This window comes from Zalophus californianus, chromosome 1, assembly GCF_009762305.2.
Source record: "Zalophus californianus isolate mZalCal1 chromosome 1, mZalCal1.pri.v2, whole genome shotgun sequence".
In the NCBI taxonomy this organism is placed as follows: domain Eukaryota; kingdom Metazoa; phylum Chordata; class Mammalia; order Carnivora; family Otariidae; genus Zalophus; species Zalophus californianus.
In genome coordinates, this window is record NC_045595.1 from 29324730 (window position 1) to 29342818 (window position 18089).

At 44.8% G+C, this 18089-nt stretch overlaps 1 protein-coding gene across 5 annotated transcripts in view; it reads left to right on the forward strand.

Moving 5' to 3' along the window:
- Positions 1 to 12652: 12652 nt before the first annotated feature.
- The window catches only part of PTPRG (protein tyrosine phosphatase receptor type G), a 699320-nt gene continuing 693883 nt past the window's right edge, over positions 12653 to 18089 (forward strand). For 2 of the 5 annotated variants that reach the window (XM_027587463.2, XM_027587464.2), the window contains exon 1: positions 12653 to 13479. In XM_027587463.2, the coding sequence (XP_027443264.1) occupies positions 13395 to 13479 (85 nt within the window). In that variant the 5' untranslated portion in view covers positions 12653 to 13394. The remainder of the gene's footprint in view (positions 13480 to 18089) is intronic. The other 3 variants (XM_027587465.2, XM_027587466.2, XM_027587467.2) reach the window with 2 other exon arrangements.

Here is an 18089-nt window from a genome sequence, read left to right on the forward strand (position 1 = left end):
GCTGCTTATACCTGGGATAAAGCCTTTGAAATTCATCCGAGGTGTAGCATGTATTAATAGTTCATACCCTTATATTGATGAGTAGTATTCTATTGTTTAATTGCCCCACAATTTTCCTTATTCATTCTCCCATTGAGGACACTTGGGTTGTTTCCAGGTTCTGCTGATTATGAATATAGCCTCTATAAACATTCAATCATAGGGGTTTGTGCAAACATAAGTTGCATTTCACTTGGGTAAATACCTAAAGTGGAATTGCTAGGTCCTGTGGTAAGCATATGTTAAACTTTATAATATTTTCCATTTTATATCCCCACCAGCAATGAATGAGAGTTCTATTTGCCTTGTATCCTACCTAGCATTTGGTATTGTTAGATTTTTTTAAAAAGTCATTCTAATAGGTATGCAGTGATATCTTATTATGATTTAATTTTCATTTTCATAATAGATTACGATGTTCAACAACTTTTCATGTGTTTGTCATCCATATATCCTCTTTGGTGAAGTGTCTCTTTATATCTTTTGCCCATTTTTACTTGTTTTCTTACTGTTGAATTTTGAGAGTTCTTTAAATATTTTAGATACACGTCATTTGTTGGATATGTGATTTGCAAATATTTTCTCTGAATCCGTAGCTTGTCTTTTCAGTCTCTTAACAGTGTCTTTTGTAGAGCAAAAGTATTTACTTTACTGAAGTCAAATTTATCGATTTTTTTTCTTTTATGGATTGGTAAATCATTCTGGTATATCATTGAACACTTTGTCTAACCCAAGATCACAAAGATTGTCTCCTATGACTTCTAAATTTTTAAATTGTTTTATGTTTTAAATTTAGATTTATGATCCATTTTGGGTTAATTTTTGGGTAAGATATGAGGTGTAGGCTGAGGATTATTTTTTTTGCAATGAATGTCCAATTGTTCCAGTACCATTTGTTGAAAAAAAATCCGTATTATATGAAATTGCCTTTGCACTTTTGTAAAAATCAACTGGCCATATTTGTGTGGGTCTATTTCTGAGTTCTCTTTTCTATTTCATTGTTTTGTGTCTATACCTCCACCGATACTATATTGACTTAATGTAGCTTTATAGTATGTCTTAACAATCATGTAATATATGAGGCTTCCAACTTTATTCTTCTTTTTCATAATTGCTTGATTTGCTTTTCTTTTCCATATATTTAGAACCAGCTTGTCTGTATCTAGGAAAAGTCCTCCTAGGATTTTGACTAGAAATGCATTAAATCTATAGATTTATTGAAAGTTGACATTGTAACTGTAATGAATGTCCCAATCCATGGACATGGTATATCTCTCATATATTTAGCTTTACTTTGATTTCTTTCAACATTTTGTAGTTTTCAGTATAATGATCCTACACATGTTTTGTTAGATTTATACCTAAGTATTTCACTTTTGGGGATGTATTATAAATGAGTTTTTTGACATTCAGTTTCCCATTAATCACAGCCTATATGTAGACATACAAGTTATTTTTGTAGGCCAACCTCGTATCCTAGAACCTTGCTAAACTCACTTATTAGTATTTAGAATTTGATAGGGATTACATTGAATCTATAGCTTGTTTTAGATAATATAGACATTTTAAAAATATTTCTTCTGATCCATGAATATGGGATATCTCTCCATTTATTTGTATCTTCGTCAATTTCTTTCATCAAAGTCTTGTAGTTTTCAGTGTACAGATCTTGCATCTCCTTGGTTAAGTTCATTCCTAACTGCTTTATTTTTTTTTTATGCTATTGTGAGATCTTTTTATTTCTGTTTCAGATATTTCATACTTTGTGTATAGAAACGCAATTAATTTCTGTATGTTGATTTTGAATTCTTCAACTTTACTGAACTAGTTGATTAGTTCCAATAGTTTTTGGGTGTAGTTTTTAGAATTTTCTATATATAAGATCTTATCTGCAAACAAAGACAATTTTGCTCTTTCATTTCTAACTTGGATGCCTTTTATTTCTTTTTCTTTTTTCTTTTAAATTCCAGTATGTTTAACATACAGTGATATATTAGTTTCAAGTATACAATATAGTGATTCAACAATTCTATACATCACCCAGTGCTCATCACCACAAGTGCACTCCTTAATCCCCATCACCTATTTCACCCACTCCCTTACTCCCCTCCCCTCTGGTATATTCTCTACAGTTAAGAGGCTATTTCTTGGTCTCTCTCTCCTCTTTTTCCTTTGCTCATTCGTTTTGTTTCTTAAATGTCACATATGAGTGAAATCATATGGTATTTGTCTTTCTTTTATTTCTTTTTCATGATTGTTCTAGCTAGTACTTCCAAATGTCCTATGTTGAATGGGAATGGTGAGAATGTGAACTCTTATCTTATTCCTGATCTTAGAAGAAAAGCTTTCAGTCTTTCACTGTTGAATATGATGTTAGCTTTTATCATGACCTTTATATGTTGAGGTTTATTCTTTCTATGCCCAATTTGTTGAGTGTTTTCACATGAAGAGATGTTATATTTTGTCAATGCTTTTTCTGCATCTATGGAGATGATCATATGATTTTATCTTTCATGCTATTAATGTGGTGTATCACATATTGATTTGTATGTACTGACTATCCTGGTATCCCAGGGATAAACCTCATTTGCTCATGCAGGAGAATCCTTTTTATGTGTTTGTTATTATTTTTCATCAGGGATATTGGCCTGTAGTTTTCTTTTCTTGTGGTGTCCTTATCTGACTTTGGTATCAGGGTAATGCTGGCTTTGTAAAATAAGTCTGGGAGTGTTCCCTTCTCTTCATTTTTTTAGGAAGTGATTGAGAACGATTGGTGTTAATGCTTCTTTAAATGCTTGATAGAAATCACCAGGAAAACTATCTGGTCCTGGACTTTTCTTTGTTGGGAGGTTTTTGATTACTGATTGAATCTCCTTACTTGTTATTGGTCTGTTCATATTTTCTATTTCTTCATGATTCAATCTTGGTACGTTGTTTGCTTCTAGGAAGTTATCCATTTCTTCCAGATTATTCAATTTGTTGTCGTACTACTGTTCATAGTGGCCTCTTATGATCCTTTGTATATCTGTAGTGTCAGTTGTATGTCTCTTTCATTCTGATTTTATTTATTTGAGTCTACCCTCTTTTTTTCTTAGTTAGTCTAACTAAAGGTTTGTCAATTTTGTTCACCTCTTCAGAAAAAAAAACAAACAAAAAACTGCTCTTTCATTGTTTCTATTGTTTTTCTGGTTTCTATTTCATTTATTTATTTCATCTATTTTTATTCCTTGAGTTATAGTTATATTGCTTATTTGAAATAATTTCTTTAAAAAAAAACGTTTTTACAGTCTATCACTGTAAACTTCCCTCCTGGTACTGTTTTTGCAGCATCCTATAGGTTTTGGCATGTTAATGTTTCCTTTTTTTTTTCCCAAGATATTTTAAGATTTCCCTTTTTCTTTCTTCTTGGACGCATTGCTTGTTCAGAAGTGTTTTGTTTAATTTCCATATATTTGTGCATTTTCCAGCTTTCCTCCTATTACTGATTTCTAGTTTCATACCATTGTGGTCATAAAAGGTATTTGGTATGATTTTAATCTTAAATTTGCTAAGACTTGTTTTGTGACCTATCATATGATCTATCTTGGAGGATGATCAAGGCACACTTGAGAATAATATGTATTCTTCTGCTGCTTAATGGAATATTCTGTATATTTTTGCTGGCCCATTTGGTCTAAAGTATAGTTCAAGTCCAATGTTTCCTTGATTTTCTGTGTAGGTGATCTATCCATCGTGAAAAGTGGGGTATTGAAATCTACTATTCTTCATGTTTGTGGGTTTGATTACTGGAAAATTATTGTGATCCTCATGTTACCTGATTTTTCATATTCCTTAAAGTTTTGCATTGCTGTGTTTGCATTTTAAAGTAGCATCACCTCCTCTGGTCTTTACTAAATACCCATTCTAATGTGTCCAAACTCTTTTTTTCTCCCCCTCTGGTGGTGGTGTACTGGGACTTCTCCTCTGGAAATCTGAATTTCCACAAAGCCTCTCGGGTCCACAAGTGATTGTTTAAGACAGTGTTTTTCATGGGCTCTCAGACTGTGGCCAAGAGGGGCCGGAGCTAGTTTGCAGGCCACTGCAGGGTGCACAGCTGAGACTGAGGTCTGTCTGCCTACTGCCTGATGTGTGGGTGGGCAACTCCTTCTGGGCCACTTTGTGAATGGTGCTGGATCCTCTAGCTCCCTCAAATGCTTTTTTTGTGGATGAATGTCAAGGTTTTGTTGTTGGAGGGGGGGATAAAAACAAAGGACATTTTATGTAACCATGATGTTGATATTACCATAAATGTTTTGTTGTTGGTGGTGGTGGTGGTGCTTTGAGAGAGGGAGCAGGGGAAGAGCAGCGGGAGAGGGAGAGAGAATCTTAAGCAGGCTGCATGCCCAGCATGGGGCTCAACGTGGAGCTTGATCTTACAACCCTGAGATCCTGACCTAGGCCAAAACCAAGAGTTGTATGCTCAACTGACTGAGCCACCCACGCGCCCTGTCTCTGGTTTTTTAAAATAAATTTATTGTAGAAAAGTTTAAATGTATAAGAAATATAAAGAAGAAAATAAAAATCACTGGTAATTTTATCATCCTAGATAATCATTTAAAATATTTTAGTGTATTTACTTCCAATAACATATATATATTTATTTTTTATTTTTCTTATTTTTTAAGATTTTATTTATTTATTTCAGAGAGAGAGAGAGCAAGTATGGGGGGAGGGACAGAGGAAGAAGCAGACTCCCCTCTGAGCAAAGATCCTGATGCAGGCTTTGATCTCAGGACCCTGGGATAATGACCTGAGCCAAAGGCAGACACTTAACCAACTGAGCCACCCAGGTGCCTCAATATATTTATTTATTTTTTTTAAAGTTATTTATTTATTTAACAGAGAAAGAGAGAGAGAGAGAGAGCAGGAACACAAGCAGGGGGAGTGGGAGAGGGAGAAGCAGGCTTCCTGCCTAACAGGGAGCCCCATGTGGAGCTCGATCCCAGGACCCCAGGACCTGAGCTGAAGGCAGATGCTTAACGACTGAGCCACCCAGGCATCCCTATATATTTATTTTTTATAAAGTTAAGCTAAGACTATGTATGCGTTTTCCCATTTTTACCTTACAAGCAAGGTAAGCATTTTTCCCATGTCCTCATAAACATCATTTAAATTTCTATGAAATAATCTATTATAACAATGATAGGTGTTTCAATTGTTTTTATGCATAATTTCCTGTTATAAATATCATTGCAAGAATACCTTTATAAACATTTTTGAGAGATTTCTATTTCTGATTATCTGTCTCTCTCTTTTTAAATAACCTCCTTTTTCCTAATGATGGACAATACTTTCCCATAATCGTTCATGAATATGTTTCTATTATTTTATTTATTATTTATTTTTATTTAGGTATTGCATTTTATTTATTTTTTTAAATTCAAGTAGAGTTGACACTGATTATCTCTCTTTTAAAAGTTTATTCACTTATTTTTTAGTAATCTCTACACCCAGTGTAGGGCTCGAACTCACCACACCAAGATCAAGAGTCACATGCTCTTCCAACTGAGCCAGCCAGGCGCCCCTACTATCTCTGTTTTAAGAAAGTACTAAAGTTAAATTTCTGGGGCCAAAAGTTGTAAGTATTTTTGAGGTTCATGATACGGATTAACTAATTTTTTTTAAGACATTTATACCAAATTGTATTTTACTGGCAGCATACAAGTACCCCCTTCACTGCATTTTTACCAGCGTTTAGTTTATCAAGGAATATTTCGCATGTGAATTTTCTCTTTCTTTCTTTTCTTTTCTTTTTTTCTCTCTTTCTTTCTTTCCCTCCCTCCCTTCTTCCCTCCCTCCTTCCTTCTTTCCTGCCTTCCTTCCTTTTATGTTGTTTACTTTTTTAGGGGGTTAGGTTACTGAGACATTGTATATGTGGAAAAAAAAAGCCCCTTCAGAAAAATTTGGGATCTTCCTTCACTAACAAAATCCTAAACAGAAAACTTAAATCCATTGGTGTCACATATTTCCTATTTATTTGAAGTCCCCTTATTTTCTGCAATTGTGGAAAATGCTGTCTGTGAAAACAATTTTAGGTTTTAACACATTCACTTTCAAAAGCATCATTGTAAATAGAGCATAATATTCCACTAGATAGCTATATAATTATTCAATTGATCTATAGTTGAAAATCTACTTTTTTCCAAGTTTTAGCTGGAAATACTGTGATAAAGATTCTTGTTCATGAATTGTTATCACCATCTCTGATGACTGGGCCTACAATGTTTGTGAATCATGTTAGTATGATTTTGGCTTTGACTTTAGCCTTTAGGTCTGGTAACTAGGCTTCAAGACTTACTTTCCGAGCCCTGCCTTACTTTGCAGTCCTTGGTAGTGTCACTTCAAGTTACCCAACCTTTTGATGTCTTAGTTTTTACTTCTTTAAAATAGGAATAATAATTGTTCCCACTTTAGAAGACAGTTGTCAAGGCTTAAATGAGATTATAGCTACTTTTTTGCTGCCTATTCTTCTTCTATTCCTTATTCTTCTAATGCACTAAAAATCAAAATAAGCCTTGCCTCTACCACCAGGTTTGTCGTCTATAACCCTAGTCCAGGCAGAGGTATAGGGCCCAAGCAAGGGCAATCAAAATACATTCTGGGGAGTCAATATGGACATTGGGAAAGATCTCTCTTTGAGGCCAGGTGTCACCAGGAGCGAGACAGGAAAGTCAAAGGAAAGGAAAGTAGAGCCATCAGAGCTCCAGAGGGAATTTGGAGACATCATTGGAGCCTTAAACTTCCTTCCAAAGCCTTAAACTTCCTACCAGTGATATAAATCATTAACTTACTTTCTTTGCTCCAATTGGTTCATTTGGTGCTTCTCCTGTTTGTAACCAAAGCAGCTTTATCAGTCATTTTTGCTGATAGTATTTAATCCTACTTTTATTTTTATTTTTAAAAAAGATTTTATTTATTTATTTGAGAGAGAGAGGAGAGAACAAGTGAAGGGGAGGGGCAGAGGGGCAGAGGGAGAGGGAGGAGCAGACTCCCCGCTGAGCAGGGAGCCCAATGAGGGGCTCCATCCCAGGACCCTGGGATCATGACCCAAGCTGAAGGCAGACGCTTAACCAACTGAGCCACCCAGGTGCTGCTTAATCCTACTTTTAAATAGTGTATTAAAACAGTACCACTACTTGTTCATTCTCTTTAGGCCGCTGAATATAGGGCATCATGTAATGACAAGTATCATTACTATTAGAGGTCTTTGAGGTTTTTCTTTTTTACATTTTTTTCTAAATAAACATATTTTGCTGTCTTTATTTCTTTTACCCTAAAATAAACACTGCCCCCGAATTGGAAGTCAGGATGACTAGAAGAGGTTTTCTGTTGTTATTGTTTTGCAAGGATTCACTTGTGCGGTTGAAAATATGGTCACAAGTGTGGTTTGTCTATCCATGAAAACCATCTAAGGGGAAAAGGTTAATGGCTTCTGTGCAAGGTCCTAGAGCTGCTCTAACAAAGTACTATAAACTGGGTAGCTTAAAACAGCAGGTATTTATTGCTGCACAGTTCTGGATGCTAGGAGTCCAAAATCAAAGTGTTGCCTGGGCCGTGCTCCTCCTGAAACATGTAGGGAAAATCTTTTGCTTCTTCCCAGCTTCTGGTGTGTGCCATCAATCCTTGGCATTCTTTGGCTTATAAATGTGTCATTTCAGTCACATGACCATCTAGTTCCCATATGTTTGCACATTGCCTTCCCTCTGTACTTGTCTGTGTCTGTGTCCATATTTCTCCTTTTGGTAAGGACACCGGTTTATTGGATTGGGCCCCCCCTCTAATGACCTCATTTTCACTTACCTCTGTAGAGACCCTGTTTCCAAATCATGTCATTCTGAGGTACTAAGAATTAGGTACTAAGGGTTAGGACGTCAAAATTTCTATTTTCGGGGGGACACAATTCAACCTACAGGCATCATCTGGTTTTAACAGTAGATAGTTTGCAAAGGCCACCATTCCTCTCACCCTTGTTTTCATACCCCATTTGCAATGAGAGTTTGCTGCTTCTCCTCATAAGAACTAGAGTCTATTTCTCCCTCTCCCTGAACTGGGGCTTTTAGACTTGATTTGACCAAGTCAAATCTTCCATAAAATGCAATGGAAGAGATGTGATGCCACTAGTGAGTCTAGATTTCAAGACACTTTATAGCCTCCACTCTCATTCCTACTAGCCTGAGACCATTTTGTGAATAAGTCTGAGACTGGCGGCTGGAATTGTCCATGGATGAGAACTGAGGTGCCCCAGCCAACAGCACTAATTGCCCGGCATGTGAGTGAGGCCATCTTGGACCAGGCTGATCCAGGCGAGACTCTGGTAGCTGGTGCTAAAGCTGCATTGAGTTACCTCAGACACAACTAGCAGAACTACTGCCCAGCCCAGCACAAATTGCTGGCCTACAAAATCAAGATTATATAAAAAAAAAAGGTTGTTGTTTCAAGTTACTACGTTTTCCAGCGATTTGTTACGTAACAATAAATGATTGATACAGTCGATCTGAGCGTTTTGTTTACTATCTCAATCACATCACCTTGGTTAAATCACTTCTAAAAGCTCCTGCTTGTTTCTTTGTAAAATGTGGGTATTTTACTGATCTTTTGCAATCAGTTACAGGTTTCAAGTCTTTAGTTTCAATTTAATAAAAACCCAACTCAAAGAGGCACACGGAATAAAGGGACCTTATCAGTCCAAGTAAGTGACAAGTCCAGGGGCTTGGTCTGGCTTCCAGTAGCTTAATTGAAGGACTCAAGTGATTGAATCAAGAGGTCTGTTGGCTTCCCCCTCTCCATTCTGTTTTCCTCCGGGTATCAGCTTCATTCTCAAGCAGGCTCTTCCCAAGTGGAGCCCTGCTTTCTTGTTGAGGCTTAAGGTCATCCAATTTGGCAAACCCAGGAAGAAGTTTGGCGTTCATTGGACCAAGTGGAAATATGTGGCTGTTACTAACTCAATCAGGCCAGGAGGCTGTGATGCTCCAAATAGTCAAGGCTGGGCCATGTGTCCATGCCGAACCAGTGAGGTAGAAAGGCAGAGGGTAGTACTGGAGGAAGAAGGATCAAGACCATCCGTAGAGATTAGGACAAAGGAAAACTAGAGTGCTGTTACCGGAAGAAAAGACATGGAAGTTGAGCAGGCAGAAAGTAACATTTTCACCCTCTCTTGCATAGGCTTGTTGAGCAGAGAACAGTAATAGCGCACATTTATTAAATGCTTATTAGGTGCTCCACACTGTTCTAAGAACTTCACTCTTTTTAACTCCTTTAATCTTCTCAATTTAGAAGCAGGTGCAGTTATTACTCTCTCTTTATGAATGAGGAAACTGAGGCACAAAGTGGTTCAGTTGCCCGTGGTCAAACAGATACAAGTCCCATCGGACTAGACTGGCTTGAAACTGATCACCTGTAACTATCAGTCTATACTCAAAACAGACCACCAGCACTATGGTAGGTAGAACTCTAGGATGGTCCCCAAGATTTCTACCCCCTGGTGTATAATCCCCACTTCTGAGAGTGGGGTTAGACCTAAGAATGTGATGGGTTAGTTACTCCCTTCATTAGGTTATATTTTACACCCAAAGTGATGGGATGGTCACTCCCAAAACTTCTACATAGCTGCCTGTAGGGAGATTCTCTGTTGGCAGAAGTGAGCTGCCTTTTTGTGAGGGCTGTGCGGTTTGGACCTGAAGACCATCCCTAGCTGAGATCTACCTCTGGCGCACAACCAGAAAGAAAATAGGGATCTCTGTCCTCCAAATACAAAGAACTGAATTCTGTCAATAATCTGAAAGACCTGTGAGGAGAACCCGGAGATGCAGATGAGAATGCCTGGCAGACACCTTGATTTCAGGAGACCCTGAACAGAAGACACAGTTACACTGCACCCCAACTTTGGACCTGCAGAGCTGTGAGATAATAAACGTGTACTGTTTGAGGCTGCTACGTTTGGGGGTAATTTCTTACCAATACCAGCCCTCTCTGTCACCTTCCTATCTTCTCATCAGGGTATCTCTTCCCTCCTTTGTCACTCCCAAAGGCCCTCACACCAACTCTTCTGGGGTGCTCACCATATTGTGTAGCCCCCCATGTCTCCTGGGGGAGGGGTGTGTGTTGTCATCATCAGGTGGGCGCATTGTCGGGTTCACTACCTGGTCATTCTGTGCTCCCAGCACTTGATACAGTTGTATATATGGTATGTATGAGCTGTTCTGTAATTGATCATAGAGTGAATGAAAAGGCATCCTGTTTGGTATTCATTTAAACTTCTATTTTTATTAAGAGGCCTGGTAAGGCCTGGGTTGTGGGAGGGTGTTTTCCAAAACTTCAACCCAGGGCCCCAAGACAGTCACCAGCCTGGATCTAATTCAACATTAATTTTTAGTGTGGGGCATCCTCTACCATAAGGGTAGTGGTAATTTACTCTCCAAACCCATGTGAACTTTCCCCCACTCCTAAGCCATTTCTCCCACTCACATTTCAGTGTCTCCCCAAACCAACATTTCTTTGCCTTTGCCAAGCTATGAAGGCAGACAGGCCTCAGAATCCCGACTTTACTACTCACTAGCTGGGGATCCATTATTCTTCTCTGAGCCTGTTTCTTTGTCCATACATGAGGGAAAAAAATAATCCCCACCGCTGGCAGAACTCTTGTAAGGATTCCGTGAAAGAATGTATCCCGTACTTTGGCAGGTAAGCTCCACAAAGGTCACAGGCCTTGCCTTTTTTCTTCATGAGTGTGTTCCTACTATGCCCTGCACAGCTCAGCGCTCAATTTGTTGAATGAACACTTTATGCAAAGAAGTCAGCACAGTGCCTGGGAGGTAGGAGGCATTCCACAAATGGCAGTTTTTATTATGTACATTTTGCAAAGGAGGAAATTCACCTGGGGATGTCTGTCCAGGAGGTGTGTTCTGTTCTGATTCAAATTACACGGATTTTATCAGTCACTCTTTAGTAAGGTAGCCAGACGCGCAGGGGTCATTTTAACCTCTCTCAAAGCTCCTACTGACAAAGGGATATCCCTTAAATACGACACTCCCAAGAAAACTGACCTTCAAGCTTTTATGGGGGAGTCAGGATTCCAACAAAACCAGGAAGGACCAAATCCCAAAGCAAACAAACTCATTACCCGCACTGAGGGTGGGTGTTCACCCCTGTTCAGCTAAAGATAGAGCGCGGGCCCTCCCCGGGAACTTCCTGGCTTTTATTAGTTTGTAATCCCAAACGTAACTTTTCAAAGGTTTTTCTTTTGGAAGTGTGGGTGTGAAACTGCTTCCCTAATCACATCTTGCAGGAGGATCTCCGAACATCTGTACATTATTTGAAAACCTAGCATCCGGTTGGGGATGTTTGGGTGGGTGGGTGGGGGACCCTGCGTGGTGGGATGAAACAGCAGGGGCACGTTAAAAACATGTCAGAATGGCTTTTAAACAGAGGCAGAAAAATTAGGCAAAAATTACAAATGGCAAATTACCTTGGCTCAATTACACGTTTAATCAAAAGCCCGCCTCCCCCACTTTTAGCACCCGCGTTAAGAAGAGAAAATAGGGCGCTCAGAAGTCTGAGCGATAAAGATCTTCTCACCGAGAGTCAAGAGACAAAACTCATTACAGATAAGCCCAGTCCTCCCCTTTCCCCCGGACGCCTCTCCCGGATTGCTAAAGAGACAGCCGCTCCCGGGGTAGCTGCCAGGAAATCGGTCCTGCCCCGCGGCGCTGCTTTCACCCAGCCGGGGGTGAGAGGCACACTTCCTGCGCTCTCCCCACCACCCAGCCGGAGCGCGGGAACCTTCCCTCCTCCCGCGGAGCTGCGAGTTGGAAAAACTCCACCGATCCTTCGTGGCGAGGGGAAAGAGGGTGTGGGGATCGGAAGGGCTGGATTTTGCAAGCCTAGGATCGATATCCCTCCCCACCCCCCGTCCCCAGCCGCCGACTCGGCCAATGGAAGCCTGAAAGAAAGAAAAAAAAAATTAAATCCCAACGCCGCCCGAGTGTACAGGCCTCTCGGCTTTGTTTCCAGGCGGGGGAATGTGCCGGGCTGGGGGTGCGAGCCGGGACTGAGCAGGGCGCGCCCCGCTGCGGCGCTGCTAGAAGCACTGGCAGCCGAACAGGAAACACCCTCGTTCAAAAAAGAAAGGCAGCCGGCCGTCCCCCTCCTCTCCTTAGACCCGAACCAAGCCCCCCCTTCCCCACAGGGGAAGCGAGCAACGCGGACGGAGGAGAGACCTTTCGTCAAGCCCGCGCAAAGCTCTGCGTCTTGAAGGGCTAGCAGAACTGGAATCTGGTAAAGACTCGCCAGTTCCAGAAGGCGGCCGCCCTCCTTCCTCTCTCCGAGACCCGGCCAGAGCCGTCCCCAGCCCTCAAACTGCCTCAGCCGAGCCCGCAATCTCGCGGGCCACGCGCGGGGAGAAGCCGGCTTTGAGACCCCTCGGAGGCTGGAGCCGAGCGCGGCTGCTTTAAGAGCGCGGTGAGCGCGCTCCCGCGGCCCGCAGCCCCGGCGGCGCGCCCCCGTGCCCGCCGCGCGCCCCTGCTCGCGCGCCGCCGCGCGCCCCCTGCTCGCTCGCTCGCTCGCTCGCCGGCTTTAAAGTCTCTGCCAGGATCCATGCTCACATGTTACTTCCTGTATGGAGGCATGGCCAGTTTCCAGCCCCGCGCTCCTCGTTCCTCCCCAGCCTGCGCTGGAGCCACAACTTTCAGGAGCATGGACTGAAGGCGCCCTCGCCCCAGCGCCCCTCTGAGATCCTTTGTGTTTTCCTCCGTTTCCTCCGGCCGTTTCTATTTTGGGGGGGCTCTTCGCTCCCCCCGCCTCTCCCCTCCCCTTCCCCGCTCGCAAACATGCCTCCTTCCTTCCCCGGGCCCTGGAAGGAGCTGCCTGCTTGAAGCCCGAAGACGCCGCGCCGCGCTCAGCCCCACCGCCGCCCGCCGGCTCTCGGGCTGCGCTGCGCCGCCGACTCAAGTTGGGGATCTTCGGCTGCTCGCCGCCGCCGCTTGCGGTCCCTGCCTGCCCCGGGCCCCGGGCATCGTCGCCGCCCGCCGATTCCTCGCCCTGCTCGCTCGGCTTGCTCTTTTTTGAACGGAAAGCAGCCCTTCTCCACCGAGGATCGTCCCCAGCGTGGCTCCGCGTTCCCGGTCACTTTTTGAGATTTTTCCGGGGGGCGCTCGGCGGCTTCCCGGATTCCAGGGGGACTCGGGCCGCCGAGCGCGGGGGGCCCGTAGAGCGGGCGAGCAGGGGAAGAGCCAGGGTTTAGCGGAGGCTCACACGGAGACAAGAACTTATTCAACAAGTTTACCCCCCTGCCTTCTTCTTTTCGATGTGCGTTTTCGGACATGCGGAGGTTACTGGAACCGTGTTGGTGGATTTTGTTCCTGAAAATCACCAGTTCCGTGCTCCATTATGTCGTGTGCTTCCCCGGTGAGTGCCGGCCGCTGAGGGGACCCGGCCCTGGCCGGCGCGCGCGGGGGATGCGGAGTTGTCTCCGCGGCACGGAGCTCGGGCGCCCGTCCCGGGGACCCCAGAGAGGGTGAAGGGGGGCCGGGCAGACGGGGAGGAGAGAGGGATCCGCTCCGCTGGTTCTGGCGGCGTTTAGAGAGGCTGATGGTTGGTGTGGGTGGAAGCAGGGGCTGGCCGGGAAAGGGGGACAGGGGCCGTAAGGGTCTGCTCTCGCTCAGGTTTTGGGGGGGTCTGGGGGAGCCCGAGTAGGAAGAAAAGCTCGCTTTGCTGATCCGTCACCGTTCGGGAGAGCCAGAGCTCTGGGGCGGTTGAAGAGACTGGGGCCAGGGGAGGATGGTTCTAGATTTGGGGGGCCCAGGGTGCGCCTCTCGCCCCCGACAGGATTGAAGGAGCTCGGAAGGAAGGGGGACTTGCTTTGCTGCTTCCCGACCATTTGGAGAGGGTGTTAAGAGGTTGGAAGCTGGAGGCTGACCGTGGAGGATTGGGATGTTGGGAGCAGCCTGCGTACTCGTGTCCGGGGCGAGGGACGACCCCCGCTCGGGGCTGGGACGCGGGGCTGCCCTTCGGTGCTGGAGCGAGGCAGCCTTCACGGGCGCGGGGGCCGGGCGGAGCTGGGAGCAGGCGGTTTAGGGAGATCGTGGCTCCCCCAGCTCCGGCCCGCGGCCCCTTTTACCCTGCAACTCTGCTCCGCGGGGTTGCTCCAGTAGGGGCGCTGGGGGCGGGGGTGGTCGGCGGCTGGGTTGCTGTTCGCGCCGGGGCGGATTTTTTTCTCGTCTCGCATGCCCTGCCTACCTTCATCTTTGCCCTTTTACAGGCTGTTCGTGGCTGGCCGACCTAGACCCGGTCCTTTATGGCCGGGTTAAGATGGGAACGGTATTGGCCATTGGTGACGATAATACATCACCACACGTAGCGGTGTGCGGCTCGGCGACCCTCCACTACCAGCCCTCCACTGGCCGACCCTCTTTCCTCTCCCCTCCGGAAGGGCAGAGACCAGCCGCCCCCCTCCCTCGTCGCCCCCCCCCCCCCCCCGCTACAGCTACACCTACACCTACACCTACACCTCTGAGCTCCTTTGAGTCTGTCCAGCACCCTCCCCTGGAGTGGAGGCCACGTCCTCTGCCCTAGCCTGGGGAACGGGTGGGAAGAAGGGGGTGATTCGCTTTTTCATCTCGTTGTCCTAGGGATAGAGAACCCCCCAGTTTTTCTGCCCTCTCATCCATTAACTCTTGGCTACCCAGAGGTGGGGGTTATCTGAACGAAAAAAAAGGAACGTGCCCTGATGTTTCTGCTCTCTCTGGTCACAGCCGCCTGTCCCCGAGCGGCCTGAGCGCAAGGTTTTGGTGCAGCGGGCCCCCCAGCTCCATCGTGCGCCCTGCAACAGGGCGCGGGCGCTCTCGCTGCCCTCGGGGACCTGCTTGGGGAGTGGCAGCGAGTGTCCCTTTTGCAGGCACAGGGGTGGCCTCGAGCAGAGAGGCAAAGCACAGTCTTTTCTACGGCACCCCCTTTCCCCTCTGCGCATCCTCCTGCCCTCGGAGCCGCAGGGAGCTCCTGCCACTGCCCAGGAACCCAGCTCGGATGGCTAGCGAGGACGTGTGCCCACACTAACCCTGAGGCCTGCGGTTTGCCTACCAGGGTCCTGCTTCCACGGGGCTGGGGGCGGCGTGGACATTTCCCTTTTAAAAAATGCCCTCTGTCCCTTAAAAGACTGTTGCTCCTTCTAGACTTTCTTTGCCGTGGACTTGCCGGCTGAGTGGGCTCAGGTGCACAGTGGGGTCGAGCTTTGTAAGGGTCACGCTTTAATGGGGGCAGGGGGAGGCAGCAGGAGAGCAGCCTTGCGAAATAAGAGGAATTTCTAATTCCATGTCTGGCGTTATCCTTAGCTCGGGTATGCAGCCAGTGGGTTGGCCGTGGTTTTCTTTTCCCTGATGTCTCAGGAAGCTTGAAATCCAAAATGGGACCTCCAGTGATACCGCCTTCGTGGGGCTTGGACAGTTTTCATCTTCCACATTTTCTTTTCGTGCCCACGCTGCGAGGTAAATAGCACATTCCCTCGCCTCGGAGCCTAAGGGTGTCGGAAAGGGAAGGGGCAGTGGTGTGAGGCACGGGGAAGAGGGTCTGTGGTTCGGAAAAGTGCCTCCGGAGAGGGCACAGCGAGCAGCCTTTGGAACCAGGCAAAGTTAAAAATGTCAGAGCCGGCTTTCCGTTTTTCCAAGGTGCCGCGACGCCGCTGGACCTCAGGGGGCGCCCCTGAGCCACTGGTTGGGCTCCTACCACCTCCACTGGTCCGGCTCGGCCTTCTGGGTGCGGTGGGGCGGCGGTGGGAGCGGGGACCCGGCGCACGCGGCCGGGTTCCGAGGCTCGGGAGCTGCGGGTGCGCCCTGGAGCGAGGAGGCGGCCTCCGCTGGGCTCTGCTGCTCCTGGCCCGCTCGGAACCCGGTGGGGGCCTGCGTTGGCTTTGGGACCCCCCCCTTCTTGCCCTCTGTAACCTCGGAAGCCTTTATCTGGTTGGCACGACGGATAAAGATGCTTCTGGTGTTGGATTAGGGTCCTCCTTGTGAGGTCTTACCCCAAATCCCTCGTTATTTTGTTTGTTTTCTCTCGGGATGACCGAAGTTAGATTTGTTCTCAACTCTTGTTCAGGATACAGGATATCTGTAATTTGGGAGGGTTTTGGAAACAGCCCTGCCGTGGATCTTTCCCCAGCTAGTCGGAAACAGTGGCTTTTAGTCTCCCAACAACAGTACAGTATATGGCAGGTGTGGGACCCGCATCTCGGTTAGTGTTTAGAGTGGTATTTCCACTTTTCAGAGCAGAAGTGTTATCAAACATATTTCAGTGCATAGTACCATTCTTTTCCTACATCTTTTAAAAAAATACTCTTACAGAAAGATTTATGAAAATAGGAAAATATAATGGATCCCTATGGATCCCCCTACCCACTTACAGCAGTTATGAACTCAACCTTTTCTGTCCACCGCCACCCTCCCTAACACCTGCTTAGTTTAAAGCAAATCTTATGCATACTTCTTTTAAGCATTTGGCATATGTATCTAATCATTGGGAGTCTAAGTGCCGGCAACAGGATATAAAATACGGCACTTGAGAGGGTTAACATTTTATGTATTTTACATTTGTAAGCTATTCAGCAGAAACGTAAAAAAAAATTTTTTTTTAATTGATTTCTTCTTTCCATCCTCAGTGAAACCGTTCTCTTTGATTCTGGTATGTTTGTACCATAATTACATTACATCTAGGAGGCTGACATTGGAAACACTTCAGATGGATAAGCTTTGCTGTGTACTTTGGATGTGTCAGAATCAGAGGATCCATGATTGATGTCTGGTGAATCTCTCTCCAGCGTCTCTTGGTGCATTTGCATGTACATGCTTATTCCTGATGGACATTCTATATGGCCTTCTTAGAAAAATGCAAAAGTAATGTTCAAAAACCAGCAGTCTTACTCTTTAGGGATGGAGTGAGAAATCATGCATGTCCCCCCACACCCTAACCCCCACGTGAGATATTCTGTTCCAACATGAAGAATCTTTGTCCAGTCTTGAAGCTTCGTCCCTTTGTGGTATACAGTCTTTTCATGTTTCCGTCTAAACAGTGTTCCTCTTACAGAGCTGATGAAGTTAGAACATTAATACAAATACACCTATCAGGACTCTTTAGAAATGGGAAGTTGCTGTTGCTGGAGGCAGAAAGGTTAAGGAAAGGTTGGCTGAAAAGAGAAAAAGATCTATCCAATAGTGAAGCATCTCCCCTTAATTATGGACTTGTTTTCACCGAGTAAAAGATTATATCGTTTACATGAAGCAGTGCAGGGATAGTAAAACAAAACAAAACCCCTTTCACGTTCATCTTTGTGTTCTGAAAAACTCCCAAGTTAATGTGGTATAATCAGTTATATATTGGTGTACCAGTTGGAATGGACTTCTGCCGTTCATGTAAGATCATTAAAAATGCCCCATAGCAGTTGTTAATTCAGACCACCCCCCCATCTTCCTCCCTCCCTTGTTTTTCTGGAAACTTCTTAACTAAAAGGACAGCTGGACACTTACCATTAACCTTACCTAGGTGAAGACAGCAAATGTTGCTAATGCTTTGTTGCTTCACCTCTTTCCTTTTATGTTTTTTTTATCTGAATTTCCATTCAATATTTTATTTGCATAGCATGCAGGATAATGCAGTGGTATTTCTAAGCAGGTAAAGCTTATAAGATGGGTGTACATTCTGAATTGCAAGAATATAAAAATTATGATTAACATTTTCATCCTGGGGCGTATCTTCATGTGGCCACATTTCATAAAGCAAAACTTCTGAAGTTATCTGAAGTTATCTCAGAAATTCTTGATTCTCTACCCCCTTCCCTCCCCAATAAGCCCTTGATGTGCTTTGGTACAGGTTGACCACTATCAGGCGATAAGTGGTAATCACTGAAACTACATTTTTGGCTGTATGTGTGGAGAATAAAAGGCCTGTATATCTAATAATATGAGGGAGGCCAAGGAGGTGTGCCTGGCTCCTAGCAGAGGTCATTTTAGGCAAAGCTACTAAGTACTGTA